At 37.6% G+C, this 16,889-nt stretch overlaps 1 protein-coding gene across 1 annotated transcript; it reads right to left on the minus strand.

Moving 5' to 3' along the window:
- Positions 1–5,684: 5,684 nt before the first annotated feature.
- On the minus strand, positions 5,685–15,724 carry LOC121378987. The gene is made up of 3 exons (XM_041507416.1): positions 15,357–15,724; positions 8,655–8,792; positions 5,685–7,978 (listed from the first exon to the last, which is right to left on the minus strand). Exons 1-3 carry the CDS (start codon positions 15,544–15,546, stop codon positions 7,482–7,484), a joined length of 825 nt encoding a protein of 274 aa, XP_041363350.1. The 5' UTR covers positions 15,547–15,724; the 3' UTR covers positions 5,685–7,481.
- Between the last annotated feature and the right edge of the window lie 1,165 nt (positions 15,725–16,889).

Raw genomic sequence — 16,889 nt, forward strand, 5'->3', positions numbered from 1 at the left:
TATATATTAAAATTGTCTTAAAAACTATGTTAAAATCCCAACGTTTCGTTTAAAAACTTTAAACTTCGTCAGGGGAATAAAACACAAATGAAATGAAGTTAAAAACAGATTTGCTATAAGTGAACAGAATCTAAAATAACACAAGCTAAATAAACAAAGAGAACTAATCAGGCAAACTGGTAATGAAAGGGTCTAATTTAAACAACAAAGGGAGAGTCCACAGCTACCCAAAGCCACCGGAATGATTTTCATTTAGTCCATGTGGCCACTAGAGCACATTGATTTATTAATCATCTGCTGTTGAGTGTCAAACATTTGATAATTTCGACATATACTTTTAGAGAGGAATCCCGCTACATGTTTCCATTATTAGCAAGGTATCTTTTATATGCACCATTCCACAGATAGCTAGTACAGTACATACCACGGCCTTTGATATACCAGTCGTAGTGCACTGGCGGGGGGGAAATATAGTCCAATGGGCCCACCGACGGGGGAGATCGATCCTAGACTGACTGCGAATTAAAGGGATATTCCTGAGTTTGCTGCATTGTAAGATGTTTCCGACTAATAAAATATTTCTTCGATTAAACTAACATATTAAATATATTTTCTTGTTTAGAACATCAGTGTCTGTATATTCAATGTGTTTCTGGTCGTCTTAATATTTGTAAGAAACCCAAAGTGGATTTTGTCTTCAAATAATTTCGTACGTACGAAAAAACATATTTTAGGAAATAAAATGCAATTTAACCCAGTACAAATATTAGAACGATCAGAAACATGTTTATTATACAGCAACTAATATTTTATGCAGTAAAATATATTTGCTATTTAATTACAATCGTTAAATAGTCTCTGTTAGTCGATAACATCTTAAAAAGTGCAGCAAACTCAGGAATGTCCCTTTAAGCGAGCTCTTTACCACTGAGCTACGTCCCGCTCATACAATGTTAATGGTTAAGTGGGGTTGTTATTTGATACACTTTGCAACCGATGAACACTATTATTGATTTTGCATGTTATGTCACGAGTTTGTAAAGTGATACCAATCGATCGATACGCTTAGGCGTGACTATTAACTACAATATCCACGATTAAAAGTACCAAAACACGACTGTAAATGGGTACAAATCTTCCTTATATAACTGAACTTTTAAAAGTAAGTACATTGACAAAATATCACTTCCTGCAATATGATTATACTTCCTCCGTGCTGTTTTTACCATTTGAGAGTCGGGAATCTTCAGGACACACATAAAATAGTTGAAAAATCCTGTCATGTTATTATTATTACACTTACAGGGCTTCTGGAATTTTTATAAAATGCACTAGCCGTGGGATCGGTGATTTAAAAAATTTACTAGCCACGATTAAAAATTCACTAGCCCTACTTCTCTTTAAGTTAATAACATTTTACTAAATAATAGTAATAATCAGATATGTCACCTAAAGAGGGAGATAGAGCTTAAAAACACTAACATTGGGAGTTGAGGTGGGGGCAGGATATTCATATTTACAAAATAGACTTAACTGCAACATTTGACCAAAAAAATTCACTAGCCGTCAGGCATGGCAATAGTAGTTATTTACATTGAATATCACTAGCCATGGGAGTGGGGCTACCATAATCTAGAAGCCCTGTATTATTATTATTATTAATATTATTATTATTATTATTATTATTATTATTATTATTATTATATATACATGTATATGCATGCATACATACGTACGTACATTGCTATCACCTGGTCGGACAAAGTGTCATGGTGTTTTTTTAATAGCCCTATACCTGTAGTTAATAAATTAGTATGATAGACTTTCATAAGGAGCAGCTTTTTGGTGGTCAGAAAATTAAAGGAATGTTTCTTTAACGACACCTCAGCACATATGAAGTACGGTTATTGAGTGCAGAACATGGCTAGTTCGATACTTAAGAAAGTGGGGGAATCCGCTGCCGTCATATGGGCTACTCCTACAGAACAAGGAATGTTTTATATGTATTTTGTCATAGACAAGATAGTACATACCATGGTCTTAGATGCACCTGTCGTGAGGTACTGGTTAGGACGGGCAACAACAACAACAACAATAATAATAATAATGATGATAATAATAATAATAATAATAATAATAATAATAATAATAATAATAATAACAATAATAATAATAGCAATAATCCCAGCAAAAACAGTAGGTTCCCAGCCGGTAAGGCTTGAGAACCAAATAACAACACCTGTATCCCCACGACTGGTATGTTAAAGGGTGTGGTGTGTTCTTTCCTGTGCATGGCATATACTATAAAGAAAATACTTGGTAATAGTAGCCTATGTGATCATATATAACGTCATATATCACTATCAAGGCCAAATGTCTTATTAACCACATGTTATATCTGTCGTTTTAGCCTGTGTGCCAAAATGTTAACATCTTATTTGTCGAGTTACCGTAGCTGCCATTTCCAGGTTACGTTTATTTTAATGTCTTAGTTAGTAGGTCTGCCCTTCTGTTTCATATTTACACCTGTTGTCATCCTGGCTGATGTCCTAGGACCGGTTAGTCAAACATAGTTAAATTAACCTTTGTTGGTCTAATATTTTCTTCTCTTTTTTTTCACAAATGCAAAATAAACTTAGATTTCATTATGTACGGATACTATTGGTTGTTCTAAATTACATTTCAACATTATGTCCTCAATTATTATTTGTATTGATTCTGTCCTTGGTTTTGAAAATTTCTGTTGAGCATTATTTAAGCTAACTTTTGAACAACCGGCCCCTGGGCCCATATTTTCGAAGCTATCTTAGCCTACGAAATCGTGAAATTATCGTAAGCTATGACGTCACTATGGCGTTCGCTGTAGTGACGTCACAACCTACGACGCTTTTACGATTTCGTAGCGCTAAGATGACTTGGAAAATAGGGCCCCTGGTCTACAAAACTTTTTCCGAGATGTAGTTAAAGCCTATCTTTTCATTTTGTGTTCATTGGGATATTATGGATGTTTTGCACCAAATACAATCCCGTAGACAAGTGTAGTAGCAGGTGTTAGTTCTAACTGTTATATGCAACGTTTCAAACAACATATACATCGTAGATATAAATACTATAACATCTTATTCTTCTTCTTCTTCTTTTGTCATTCTTGTAATGATATCACGGGGAGATGTTTGCTGCCAGGATTAATCTCACAGTGACATGGAGGGATTCCTGGTCTCCATGAAGTTTTTCTTCTGTGTTTTTCGGTGTTGACCAGTGAGCTCTTGAAATAAATCACAGAAATTGGGGGCGAGGGTCAAGCTGCTAATTTTCGAGATGACAGGAAGCGTCATTGACAACTTGCCTCAGATCACAGTTATCTTCCCATTTGGTTGTCCGGAAATTTGTCCGCGCAAGTAGTCCGCTGTTTGACTGTGATTATTTCATGGCAGACAATATTGAAGTGGCAACTATCTGACTGAAGTTGACAGGGGAGAGCATGTAGTTTGTAAACATGTGTAACTTGTTGACATTGAAGACGACTTGTTTGTGGTAATTTTGACCCATGCAAAAGTAGTGCTTTTTGTGTAAAATGGGTGTACTCCGGCCAGGTTTAGAGGGTGTGTTTGTTTAAACCAATATCCTGGGAGAAAGAGCTGGACAACAGGTGTTGTCCTTTTTCAGGGTACGTTTCCCTCAGGGAGGCAAAGGGCCTGCTGATATTAATAAAACTGTTATAGCCACTAACGCTATATAGAAACATATAGCGTAATTAATTGTGGTCTGTGGCCAACTCCAGTCACATCAATTTTTTGTTTTAAATGGAAGCTTATTAGTATGGCGATCCACATAGTTCTTAAGCATCATAGTACCTAATACATTAAAATTAGTTCAAATCTATTAGTTAGAATATTTAGACAGACAACATTTTATGACAGCATTTTATGACAAGTCCTGTGACGTGTCACCAATTGCACTCGAACTTTGACCCAGACCAAATGCTATTTGGTAAGTTTCTACCTTCGCCGAGGAACTGGTTGATAGACTGTATGTAACAGATGTGAAAATAAACACAACTACGCCAAGATGTTAATGTTTAATTTATTTTATTATAAAAATATCAAACACTAGAATTGTCACCATGTTAAAAGTATAAACATTGTGTACATAAAACGTAACAAATATATGAACAATTCAAATATGTTACACACGATTAGAGAGTAACGATTATTTAAGGTTATTTGACCATAAATATAACATCATATATTACACACATACAAACATTAAAATATAATACTTTCATTATTAATAAATAATACAACTTGAAAACAAACAATGCTTTATATCATTGATGTAGGTAGAAGGCAATTGTACTGGAATAAAAACAAACAAAAATTAAATAGGTTATTTTAAAAACATATCTTTGGTTCAACGAGTTTAAATAATTTTAAAACACACATAAAATTACAATGGCAACACAATTCATTACACAATCATGGATATGATGGGTGTAGCTGGAAGGCAGTTGTACTAGAGATTTAAATTTTGTTTAAATACAGGACAAATTGTGATGTACCAGTGAAAGATTATTATCAATCATTTATCGGTTTGATTATTGATTATAAAAATCCATTCTCGAGTGTGTGGGGAAATGTTAACTATAATTGTTCCTCCAGTTTACTTGATGGAATTTATGTAGATATATGGATGTTTAATCCGTAATCTAAAGTAAATGATATATCTTCGGTATAACGGGTTACACGCAAAATCAAAAAAAAAAAAAAAAAAAAAAAACCCTAAAAAATCTATTTCTATATCTTTTAATTAAATCGAGCATTTGTTTATTGCTTATCAAAAACGTATTTTGTTGTAACATTCTTATGAATATGTAAGCATACATGTGTGTTTACAGAAATCTATTTACATTTTTAACGTATTAATTGTCAATCATGTTGCCAAGGGACTAGTACAATTTGTTTTGTGTGACGACAACACTTGAGCCAATTGATTAATTAATTAATTAATTAATTAATGGCTATTGGTTGTCAAATATTTGTTAACTGTCACACGTAATCTTCATACGATATCTGGGCCCGTGCTTATAAAACTCTTAGAGTTCAGACTCAATCTCTAATGACGTCACACACATACAATTTGTACGGCGTTGTCATGACATTACTGTCTCAGACTCTAGACTCTAAAGGTTTTATAAGCACCAGGCCTGGTAGACTTTTCCGTTAGAAGTTAGGGATCTTTTATAAGCACTTTCCAAACAGGCAGGACAATACATGACATGGCCTTTGATGTATCTGTAGTATGACACTGTTCGGGACATTACAAAACATCAGTTAAAACAAATCACAGAATGGGTCCACTGAGAGGATTCGATCCTACGACCATAGCACGTCCGGTGATGGCTCTACCGACTGCGCTGGATTCCGCCCCCTATTACAAATGTTTACTTAAGTATATATTCCTCTTAATATTTTTAAAAAGAAGTTTGTTTTGTTTAACGACACCAATAGAGCACCATTTATATGATTTATTAATCATCGCTATTGGATGTCAAACATTTTGACAGTCATAGAGAGGAAACCCGCTAAAAAAAAAGTCATTAGTAGCAAGGGATCTTTTATATGCACCATCCCACAGACAGGATAATACATACCACGGCATTTGATATACCAGTCGTGGTGCACTGGCTGGAACGAGAAATAGCCCAATGGGCCCACCGACAGGGATCGATCCCAAACCGACCGCGTATCAAGCGAGCGATTTACCACGAGACTACGTCCCGCCCAGAGTTTTAATAAATAAAATTTGTTCTTCAAGTATGACTATTCATTAATTCACCGGATTTAAGTCTGGTAGGTGATGGGATCGAAACCTATACAGTGTGGGTTTTAGCCTTTATTTTCTTAGGCATATAGTTATGATGGTTTCGGTCATTAGATAAGTTTTATGGAATTCATAAATTCGATGCTTCATAAATAATGTAATAATAATTCGTGGACTCATAAATTAGAGATAAGAAAAACAGGCATTCTGAAAGTATTGCTAAAGCAATAAATGTTTCTTAAGTTCAAGGGCTATAACTCTGTCAAAACAAATGGCCAACATTATGAAAATCAAACTTAAATATGATAAAGCTGTATATACAAAATTTCAGCTCAGTAATTTGAGTCACTGTAAAAAAAAGTCAAGAAAACTATATGTAAATCAGAGACAGACGGACGGAAGGACGGACGGACGGACAGACAGATAGAGAGACGGACACACAATATATAGGCCCCTCAATAACTAATAAAATTATACTTAATAAACTGACTGTTATTCAACTGTAAATAAAAATAAAATTCACCATGATAAATATGTATATTGCTATTAACTCTGTCCGTACGTCCGTAATTGAACTCAATCAGTACGTTCAGCAATAAACGAAGCCTACATCTAGGCACACACGAACGAACACACACGCTTTGGTAACCATTGCGTTGTTTAAGCCACTCAACAAGTTATCGCATCCTAATTTCCTGGTGTTCTCTTCTTCCATGATCTCCATAGTAATAATATTATTAGTAATAATAGTAGGCACTATTTCCAGAGATAATAATTTGAAGAGTGTCTACATTTTTACAGTATGGTTCCCATATTCATGTAATATGTCACAAATCGTCGCAGACTGTTGCAGATCATCACAGATTGTTATTTACCGTTGCAGATCGTCGCAGATTGTTATTTTCTGTTGAAGATCGTCGCAGATTGTTATTTGGTTCTTGTAGATCGTCGCAGATTGTTATTTACTTCTTGTATATCGTCGCAGATTGTTATTTACTTCTTGCAGATCGTCGCAGATTGATATTTAATTCTTGCAGATCGTCGCAGATTGATATTTACTTCTTGTAGATCGTCGCAGATTGTTATTTACGTCTTGCAGATCGTCGCAGATTGTTATTTACTTCTTGTAGATCGTCGCAGCTTGATATTTACTTCTTGTAGATCGTCGCAGATTGTTATTTACTTCTTGCAGATCGTCGCAGATTGATATTTACTTCTTGCAGATCGTCGCAGATTGATATTTACTTCTTGTAGATCGACGCAGATTGTTATTTACGTCTTGCAGATCGTCGCAGATTGTTATTTACTTCTTGCAGATCGTCGCAGATTGTTATTTACTTCTTGTAGATCGTCGCAGATTGTTATTTACTTCTTGCAGATCGTCGCAGATTTTTATTTACTGTTGCAGATCGTCGCAGATTTTTATTTACTGTTGCAGATCGTCGCAGACTGTTGCAGTATGTTGTAGACTGTCTCAGACAGGTTTTTTTTAATGGGAACATAGTCATAGATAGGGCACGGTGGATATATGACAGATCGAGAAAGTTGTCATGTATGAGAACATGACATCCAATTATGGTGTTCAGATGTGTGCAACGATCTGTGGCGAGTTACAGACCTTATGGGAACCAATTTACACCTCTCCACACTGAATTTAACCCCTATTCGGTCAATGTAGTTGTTTGTTCAGATCGAGGGGGGGCCGAAGGCTGTTGACGGCTGCTGTGAGTAACCTCCAGGGGCGCTTGTACCTGCCAGTATCCCGGTGGTGGCTGCTGCTGCTGTTGCTGCTGCTGTTGCTGCTGCTGTAGTTGTCCTGGCGCCAGTACCACACCAGGCGGCTGATTACCAACCGTTGCTGTATTCTGCTGTGTGTTGTAGTACACCATCGTCTGACCAGGTACCGGAGGCGCGACGCCGCTGTGGTACACAAACGGCCCCTGCTGCTGCTGTCCCGTCAAGGGGTGCACGATGTGGCCTCTGGTTCCTGCACTCTTCATGGAGGCGGCGACGATTATTACAGCTATGATGGACATCATGGAGCCCATGGTGTTGAGTGCGAAGGACCACGACAAGCCGATTGCTGCCGAACCAAACGTCGACATCAGATAGGCGCCGCCGACACCGTACAAAGCGTCGCCAACACACCCCAGGATGCCTACAATGAAGTACAGGTAGCAGTAATATAGAGTAGCAGCAAAAGTAGTAGTGGTTGTAGTAATGATAGTGGTGGTTGTAGTAGTGGTAGTAGTAATGATAGTGGTGGTGGTAGTAGTGGTAGTAGTAATGATAGTGGTGGTGGTAGTAGTAGTAGTGGTGGTGGTGGTGGTAATAGTAATGGTAATAGTAGTGGTGGTGGTGGTAGTAGTAGTAGTAGTAGTAGTAGTAGTAGTAGTAGTAGTAGTAGTAGTAGTAGTAGTAGTAGTAGTAGTAGTAGTAATAGTAGAAATAATAATATAAGTAGTAATAGTATGAATGTTAGAGAGAGAGTGGGATACACACACACACACACATATATATATATATATACATACATACATACATACATACATCATACATACATACATATATAGGGTGGTAGTGGTCGTCGTAATAGTAGTAGTAGCCGTTGTTGTTGTAATGGTAGATTGTGTGTGTGTGTGTGTGAGAGAGAGAGAGAGAGAGAGAGAGAGAGAGAGAGAGAGAGAGAGAGAGAGAGAGAGAGAGAGAGAGAGAGAGACGAGAGAGAGAGAGAGAGAGAGAGAGAGAGAGAGAGAGAGAGAGAGAGAGAGAGAGAGAGAGAGAGAGAGAGAGAGAGAGAGATTTTCACTGATCATCATTCTAAGATACCGTACCTCCTGTTATAACTGTACCAACCACACCAGAGGTGCCGTTTTCCGGCGAGCACGTGTTAACAGTGACAGCCACGATGACGCCTATTCCCAGGAATATAAACGCTAAAATCTGAATCACCCGCATAGCGTCGAAAGAAACTAAAACAGAATAGAGAACAAATAGGTTCATAAATGAAACATCCACAAAGAGTCTTTAGAAAAATAGAATAGAGAATAAATACGTCCACAAAGAATCTTTGGGAAAAAATAGAACAGAGAATAAATAGGTCCACTAAGCGTCTTTAGAAAATAGAATAGAGAATAAATAGGTCCACTAAGCGTCTTTAAAAAATAGAATAGAGAATAAATAGGTCCACTAAGCGTCTTTAGAAAATAGAATAGAGAATAAATAGGTCCACAAAGATAGGGTCTCCACGAGTACTCGAGTAATCGGGCACGGGTCGAATCTAGCAAGACTCGAGTCCGTTCACAGAACTCGAGTACCCGTACAAGGTACAATGATCAACTACAATACAATGGACAATGTAGGACAATAATTTCAGCAGTACATAATCAACGATATAAGTTACACAATCATTACATGATCATGCGCTAGTTTCTCTTTTTACCGGCCTCGGTGGCGTCGTGGTAGGTCATCGGTCTACAGGCTGGTAGGTACTGGGTTCGGATCCCAGTCGAGGCATGGGATTTTTAAATCCAGATACCGACTCCAAACCCTGAGTGAGTGCTCCGCAAGGCTCTATGGGTAGGTGTAAACCTCTTGCACCGACCAGTGATCCATAACTGGTTCAACAAAGGCCATGGTTTGTGCTATCCTGCCTGTGAGAAGCGCAAATAAAAGATCCCTTGCTGCTAATCGGAAGAGTAGCTCATGTAGTGGCGACAGCGAGTTTCCTCTTAAAATCTGTGTAGTCCTTAACGATAATTATGTCTGACGCCATATAACCGTAAATAAAATGTGTTGAGTGCGTCGTTAAATAAAACCTTTCTTTCTTTGTTTCTCTTTTTAAACTGACCGACCGTCCGTCACAGCACTTCTAAATGCAATACAATGGCATGATTTGGGATCCGTGTTCAGCGCTGGAATTAAGATGCATAATGCTATTATTTTACTTTATTCTTTAATCTCACCATCATCTAGTGTAAGTGTCGGGTACTCGGGTCCGGGTCGAGTTTGAGCCTCGAGTACTCGAGTCCAATATGTTGGACTCGTGGAGGCCCTACACAAAGAATCTTTGGGGGAAAATAGAACAGAGAATAAATAGGTCCACTAAGCGTCTTTAGAAAATAGAATAGAGAATAAATAGGTCCACTAAGCGTCTTTAGAAAATAGAACAGAGAATAAATAGGTCCACTAAGCGTCTTTAGAAAATAGAACAGAGAATCACTAAGCGTCTTTAAAAAATAGAACAGAGAATAAATAGGTCCACTAAGCGTCTTTAAAAAATAGAATAGAGAATAAATAGGTCCACAAAGAGTCTTTAAAAAATTATTAATAAAACAGAGAATAAATAGGTTCATAAATGAAACATCCATACAGCGTTTTTAGAAAACAGATAATTTACTTAACCAATCACCCGAAAAATGTCGAAATAGCCTTGCAACAGATGAAATAGAGAATAAATAGGTTCTTACACAGCCGTTGGTGTGAACACCATGTGTTATTATTGATAACACATGGTTGTTTACACATGTACGTGTGATAACAATTTCAAGACATATGACTGGCTGCTCCTAGGTGATGACCAGGTCACTACTACTATACATGCAATGAAAAACTACACGATGGTAATTGTGATGTATAGTTAACCTGACATTCATGGGCCTGTGACGCGTAAGTTAGCTACAAGTGCAACGGCTGTAAATAACATTTAGTCGAAAAAAAGATGTTAGAATTTGCATAAAACCTGTTTTTTGAGGATATGTAAGAAATAGAATAATACATTCGTATCCGTTAGATACCATTTATCTCACAACTCGTTGTTTAAAAACGTATCAAACTCGCTTTCGTTCGTCAGATACATTTTAAAACAACTCGTTGTGAGATAAATGGTATCTAACGGCCACTCATGTATTATTCTCCATATTCACAAAGCGTCTTTAGAAAAAAATGAAGAGGACAAATAAGTTAATAAATGAAACACCCACAAAGCATCGTAATAACGTTTAGAGAAAAAAAACCCAGACTAGAAAATAAATTAATTAGTAAATGAATCACCCGCAAAATGTCAAAATAATTTTGCAAAAGATGAAAAAAATATAATAAATAGGGTAATAAATAAACAGTGTAAAGGCATATAGAAAAAATACAACCAGAGAATAAATAAGTTGACAAACAAAACACGTGCAAAACGTCGAAATAACCTTTAGAAAGATGAAATTGATACTAACTAGGTTAATAAATGGAACTTGAAAATAGTGTCACAAAGTTCGGTGCTGTTATATGATAGTGTCGTTATTTATAAAGAAATACAAGAAAAAACGTGAAATATTTTGTGATCGAAGTCATCCAGCTATGCTTCTGGGCCGTACCCTGATCAAAATCCTAGGGGTGGGCACTACTTGTTATAAACAAACGAAACACTACAAATTAAACCCTGAGATGTGTATGATATTTTCTGGATTAAAAAAAAAAAGATAGAAAAAAAGTCAGATTCTCAGGGGTGCAACTTGGAAAAAAAGTGTTATGGCTTTATTTGGGTAATTAGTGACCTATAATCAGTAAAATCGATACGTTTTAAACCAACTCGTTAAATAATGGGTATCTAATGGCAACTCGTTTATTAACCTCTCTATAATTATACTGCAGGTACATATTTATGTAGTTACATTGCGTTGCTAATTCAAATACGATTGTGGGTCAGCTTTCATGATATAATATTGTTCTTGTGAATGCAAGGCGAAATATTAATACCTTGCGTTGATAGGATATACAATAAAGGTCTGTAACGTGATAATTGTTATTCCTCTACTTTCTACGATAATAAATCCATTTTCCGCTGTTATTGTTACTTTTCCATTTGTTTTTCATGAATAGTTAGACATTTGTGCAGATAGAATACTAACGGCCAATGTAACAGAAAGAGTTAAAAGTTTGTTTTGTTTAATGACACCACTAGAGTACATTGATTTATGAATTATCGTCTATTGAATATCAAACATTTGGTAATTGTGACACGGAGTTTTAGAGAGGAAACTCGCTAAATTTTTTCCATTAGTAGCAAGCGATCTTCTATATGCACTATCTCTCAAACAGGATAGCACATACCATGGCCTTTGATATACCAGTCGTGGTGCACTGGCTGGAGAGAGAAATAACACAATGGGTCCACCGTTGGGGATCAAACCCAAACCGATCGCGCATCAAGTGAGCACTTTACCACTAGGCTATGTCCTGTCCCTAGTGTAAAGTTAATGCCGTAATTTCCTTGACATAAAATATATATAACCAAGCAGTTTCGTGTAACTAGGCCTACAATCAAATATATATAACCAAGCAGTTTCGTGTAACTAGGCCTACAATCAAATATATATAACCATTCAGTTTCGTGTAACTAGGCCTACAATCAAATATATATAACCAAGCAGTTTCGTGTAACTAGGCCTACAATCAAATATATATAACCAAGCAGTTTCGTGTAACTAGGCCTACAATCAAATATATATAACCAAGCAGTTTCGTGTAACTAGGCCTACAATCAAATATATATAACCAAGCAGTTTCATGTAACTAGGCCTACAGTTTGTCAATCTAAAAATTTGCGAAATCGACACTACATGCGCATGCACTGGGCTATATACTATTACTAGTAGGCCTAGCCATTTCACCAAATTGGGCTGGTAGGAATCGCTATATACTATTACTAGTAGGCCTAACCATTTCACCAAATTGGGCTATATACTATTACTAGTAGGCCTAGCCATTTCACCAAATTGGGCTGGTAGGAATCGCTATATACTATTACTAGTAGGCCTAGCCATTTCACCAAATTGGGCTATATACTATTACTAGTAGGCCTAGCCATTTCACCAAATTGGGCTGGTAGGAATCGTTATATACTATTACTAGTAGGCCTAGCCATTTCACCAAATTGGGCTGGTAGGAATCGCTATATACTATTACTAGTAGGCCTAACCATTTCACCAAATTGGGCTATATACTATTACTAGTAGGCCTAGCCATTTCACCAAATTGGGCTGGTAGGAATCGCTATATACTATTACTAGTAGGCCTAACCATTTCACCAAATTGGGCTATATACTATTACTAGTAGCCCTAGCCATTTCACCAAATTGGGCTGGTAGGAATCGCTATATACTATTACTAGTAGGCCTAGCTATTTCACCAAATTGGGCTATATACTATTACTAGTAGGCCTAGCCATTTCACCAAATTGGGCTGGTAGGAATCGCTATATACTATTACTAGTAGGCCTAGCCATTTCACCAAATTGGGCTATATACTATTACTAGTAGGCCTAGCCATTTCACCAAATTGGGCTGGTAGGAATCGTTATATACTATTACTAGTAGGCCTAGCCATTTCACCAAATTGGGCTGGTAGGAATCGCTATATACTATTACTAGTAGGCCTAATCATTTCACCAAATTGGGTTATATACTATTACTAGTAGGCCTAGCCATTTCACCAAATTGGGCTGGTAGGAATCGCTATATACTATTACTAGTAGGCCTAACCATTTCACCAAATTGGGCTATATACTATTACTAGTAGGCCTAGCCATTTCACCAAATTGGGCTGGTAGGAATCGCTATATACTATTACTAGTAGGCCTAGCCATTTCACCAAATTGGGCTATATACTATTACTAGTAGGCCTAGCCATTTCACCAAATTGGGCTGGTAGGAATCGTTATATACTATTACTAGTAGGCCTAGCCATTTCACCAAATTGGGCTGGTAGGAATCGCTATATACTATTACTAGTAGGCCTAACCATTTCACCAAATTGGGCTATATACTATTACTAGTAGGCCTAGCCATTTCACCAAATTGGGCTGGTAGGAATCGCGATATACTATTACTAGTAGGCCTAGCCATTTCACCAAATTGGGCTATATACTATTACTAGTAGGCCTAGCCATTTCACCAAATTGGGCTATATACTATTACTAGTAGGCCTAGCCATTTCACCAAACTGGGCTATATACTATTACTAGTAGGCCTAGCCATTTCACCAAATTGGGCTGGTATGAATCGCTATATACTATTACTAGTAGGCCTAGCCATTTCACCAAATTGGGCTAGTAGGAATCGTTATATACTATTACTAGTAGGCCTAGCCATTTCACCAAATTGGGCTGGTAGGAATCGCTACATACTATTACTTGTAGGCCTAGCTATTTCATCAAACCGGACTGTTTCACAGGAATCGCTATACACTATTACTAGTAGGCCTAGCTATTTCACCAAACCGGACTGGTTCACAAGAATCGCTATATACTGTTACTAGTAGGCCTCCCTATTGCACCAAACTGGGCTGGTTCACAGGAACCGCTATATACTATTACCAGTAGGCCTTCCTATATCACCAAACTGGGCTGGTTCACAGGAACCGCTATATACTATTACCAGTAGGCCTACCTATATCACCAAACTGGGTTGGTTCACAGAAATTGCTATATACTGTTACCAGTAGGCCTACCTATATCACCAAACTGGGTTGGTTCACAGGAACCGCTATATACTGTTACTGGCAGGCCTTCCTATATCACCAAACTGGGCTGGTTCACAGGAACCGCTATATACTGTTACCAGTAGGCCTACCTATATCACCAAACTGGGTTGGTTCACAGGCAGCGCTATATACTGTTACTGGCAGGCCTACCTATATCACCAAACTGGGTTGGTTCACAGGCAGCGCTATATACTGTTACCAGTAGGCCTACCTATATCACCAAACTGGGTTGGTTCACAGGAACCGCTATATACTGTTACCAGTAGGCCTTCCTATATCACCAAACTGGGTTGGTTCACAGGAACCGCTATATACTGTTACCAGTAGGCCTACCTATATCACCAAACTGGGTTGGTTCACAGGAACCGCTATATACTGTTACCAGTAGGCCTTCCTATATCACCAAACTGGGTAGGTTCACAGGAACCGCTATATACTGTTACCAGTAGGCCTACCTATATCACCAAACTGGGTTGGTTCACAGGAACCGCTATATACTGTTACTGGCAGGCCTTCCTATATCACCAAACTGGGCTGGTTCACAGGAACCGCTATATACTGTTACCAGTAGGCCTACCTATATCACCAAACTGGGTTGGTTCACAGGCAGCGCTATATACTGTTACTGGCAGGCCTACCTATATCACCAAACTGGGTTGGTTCACAGGCAGCGCTATATACTGTTACCAGTAGGCCTTCCTATATCACCAAACTGGGTTGGTTCACAGGAATCGCTATATACTATTACCAGTAGGCCTACCTATATCACCAAACTGGGTTGGTTCACAGAAATCGCTATACACTATTACCAGTAGGCCTACCTATATCACCAAACTGGGTTGGTTCACAGAAATTGCTATATACTATTACCAGTAGGCCTACCTATATCACCAAACTGGATTGGTTCACAGGAACCGCTATATACTGTTACCAGTAGGCCTACCTATATCACCAAACTGGGCTGGTTCACAGGAACCGCTATACACTTTTACCAGTAGGCCTACCTATATCACCAAACTGGGTTGGCTGACAGGAATCCAGTGACCTCGAGCATGTCTGCCACAGACCGTACGCGTTGTCATCGGTGGATAGCCAAACTGGAGTTGCGAATCCGATAACAAACAGTAAAACACTTAAAAACACTCCAAATATTCCGATTTTGTACGAAGTTGACGTTTCGGCCCAGTTCGGCATGGTGTACGAATCAAATCGATTACTCCCGTAAATTGTACCCAACAAGAAGCACTGCTAGGTAGACAGAGGAATATCCATGTATATGTGTGTATATTGTGCAGGTCGAAATGACACATGTAACAAGCGATTGAGTCCGTAGAATAAAAATAAAAAAATAGCCTTAGAATATGAACGCATATCACAACTGATCGTGGGTTGCTAGGAGCGTAATAAACAAAACGTAGCCGGACACTTAATATTTACGACTTACACACAATGGCGTTAATGAGCCGTGATGTGCAGCATGTGGTCTATACCACCAAATCAATAGACTATTTTCCCATTCCTATTGCGCATGCGTACAAAGAGTAACGTCCCTTGACGAAATAGTCTCTATCACGGCTAATAACAAATTGGGGGCGGGGGGGGGGGGGGCGTAACAGACAGGTTTTTATGGGCGACTTGAGTAGCTTCGCAGGAGATGTTAAACTGTGGCAACTAACATGTACATATTTCGAATTAGATGCTACAATGGCCGAGAAAAACGGTCCGCTGAAATTTACAGCGGAATGGTTCAAGTTAAAAAGCAGTGCAACAACTTGGACAAAGTCTCTGCGACTTGTATCCGAGGGTTTTCATAACACCAGATTAAAAGACTATCTCGTAATAAGTATAAACAAAACACACACACACACACACATATATATATATATATATATATATATATATATATATATATATATATATATATATATATATATCAGAATGTGTTTTGTTGCATTTTTCTTAGTGTCTATCTAATTGGGAAAAGTTAAAAAAAGGAAGAGATTTTATGCTGTTACATGTATATCCATAAAGTGGGAATTTAAAAAAGGGGATTTAAGGGGGGGGGGGGGTCTGTTTACCCATACACACGTTTTTATACAGTGTCAACACGAACGCATTGAGTATTATACAAAATATATTTATTTTCTTTACTGTTAATGTGTTTTCCACCATATCTAAGTATATAAAATACTAGACGGACCTGTGTAGGAACGTCCTGTACAGAGCCGTCATCACTCTATATATATTTATATATCATTATTATTATTATTATTATTATTATTATTATTATTATTATTATTTAAGGAGTGTCTGTTATTTCTTTTACGTTCATCGGGGTATGAACAAAATAAATCATCCGTAAACTGTGTGAATCGGCGAAGCCGTTCTCACATAAGTGTGCGGATGATGTTTTTGTTCATACCTAGATGAACGTAAAAGAAATAGCAGACAATACTTATAATTAAATTTGAAACATACTGAGTAATAATAACATTAAAAGTTAAGTAGAGAATCTAAGTAGAGAATACTAGACCGCC

Source organism: Gigantopelta aegis, chromosome 8 (assembly GCF_016097555.1).
Source record: "Gigantopelta aegis isolate Gae_Host chromosome 8, Gae_host_genome, whole genome shotgun sequence".
NCBI classification, from domain to species: Eukaryota; Metazoa; Mollusca; class Gastropoda; order Neomphalida; family Peltospiridae; genus Gigantopelta; species Gigantopelta aegis.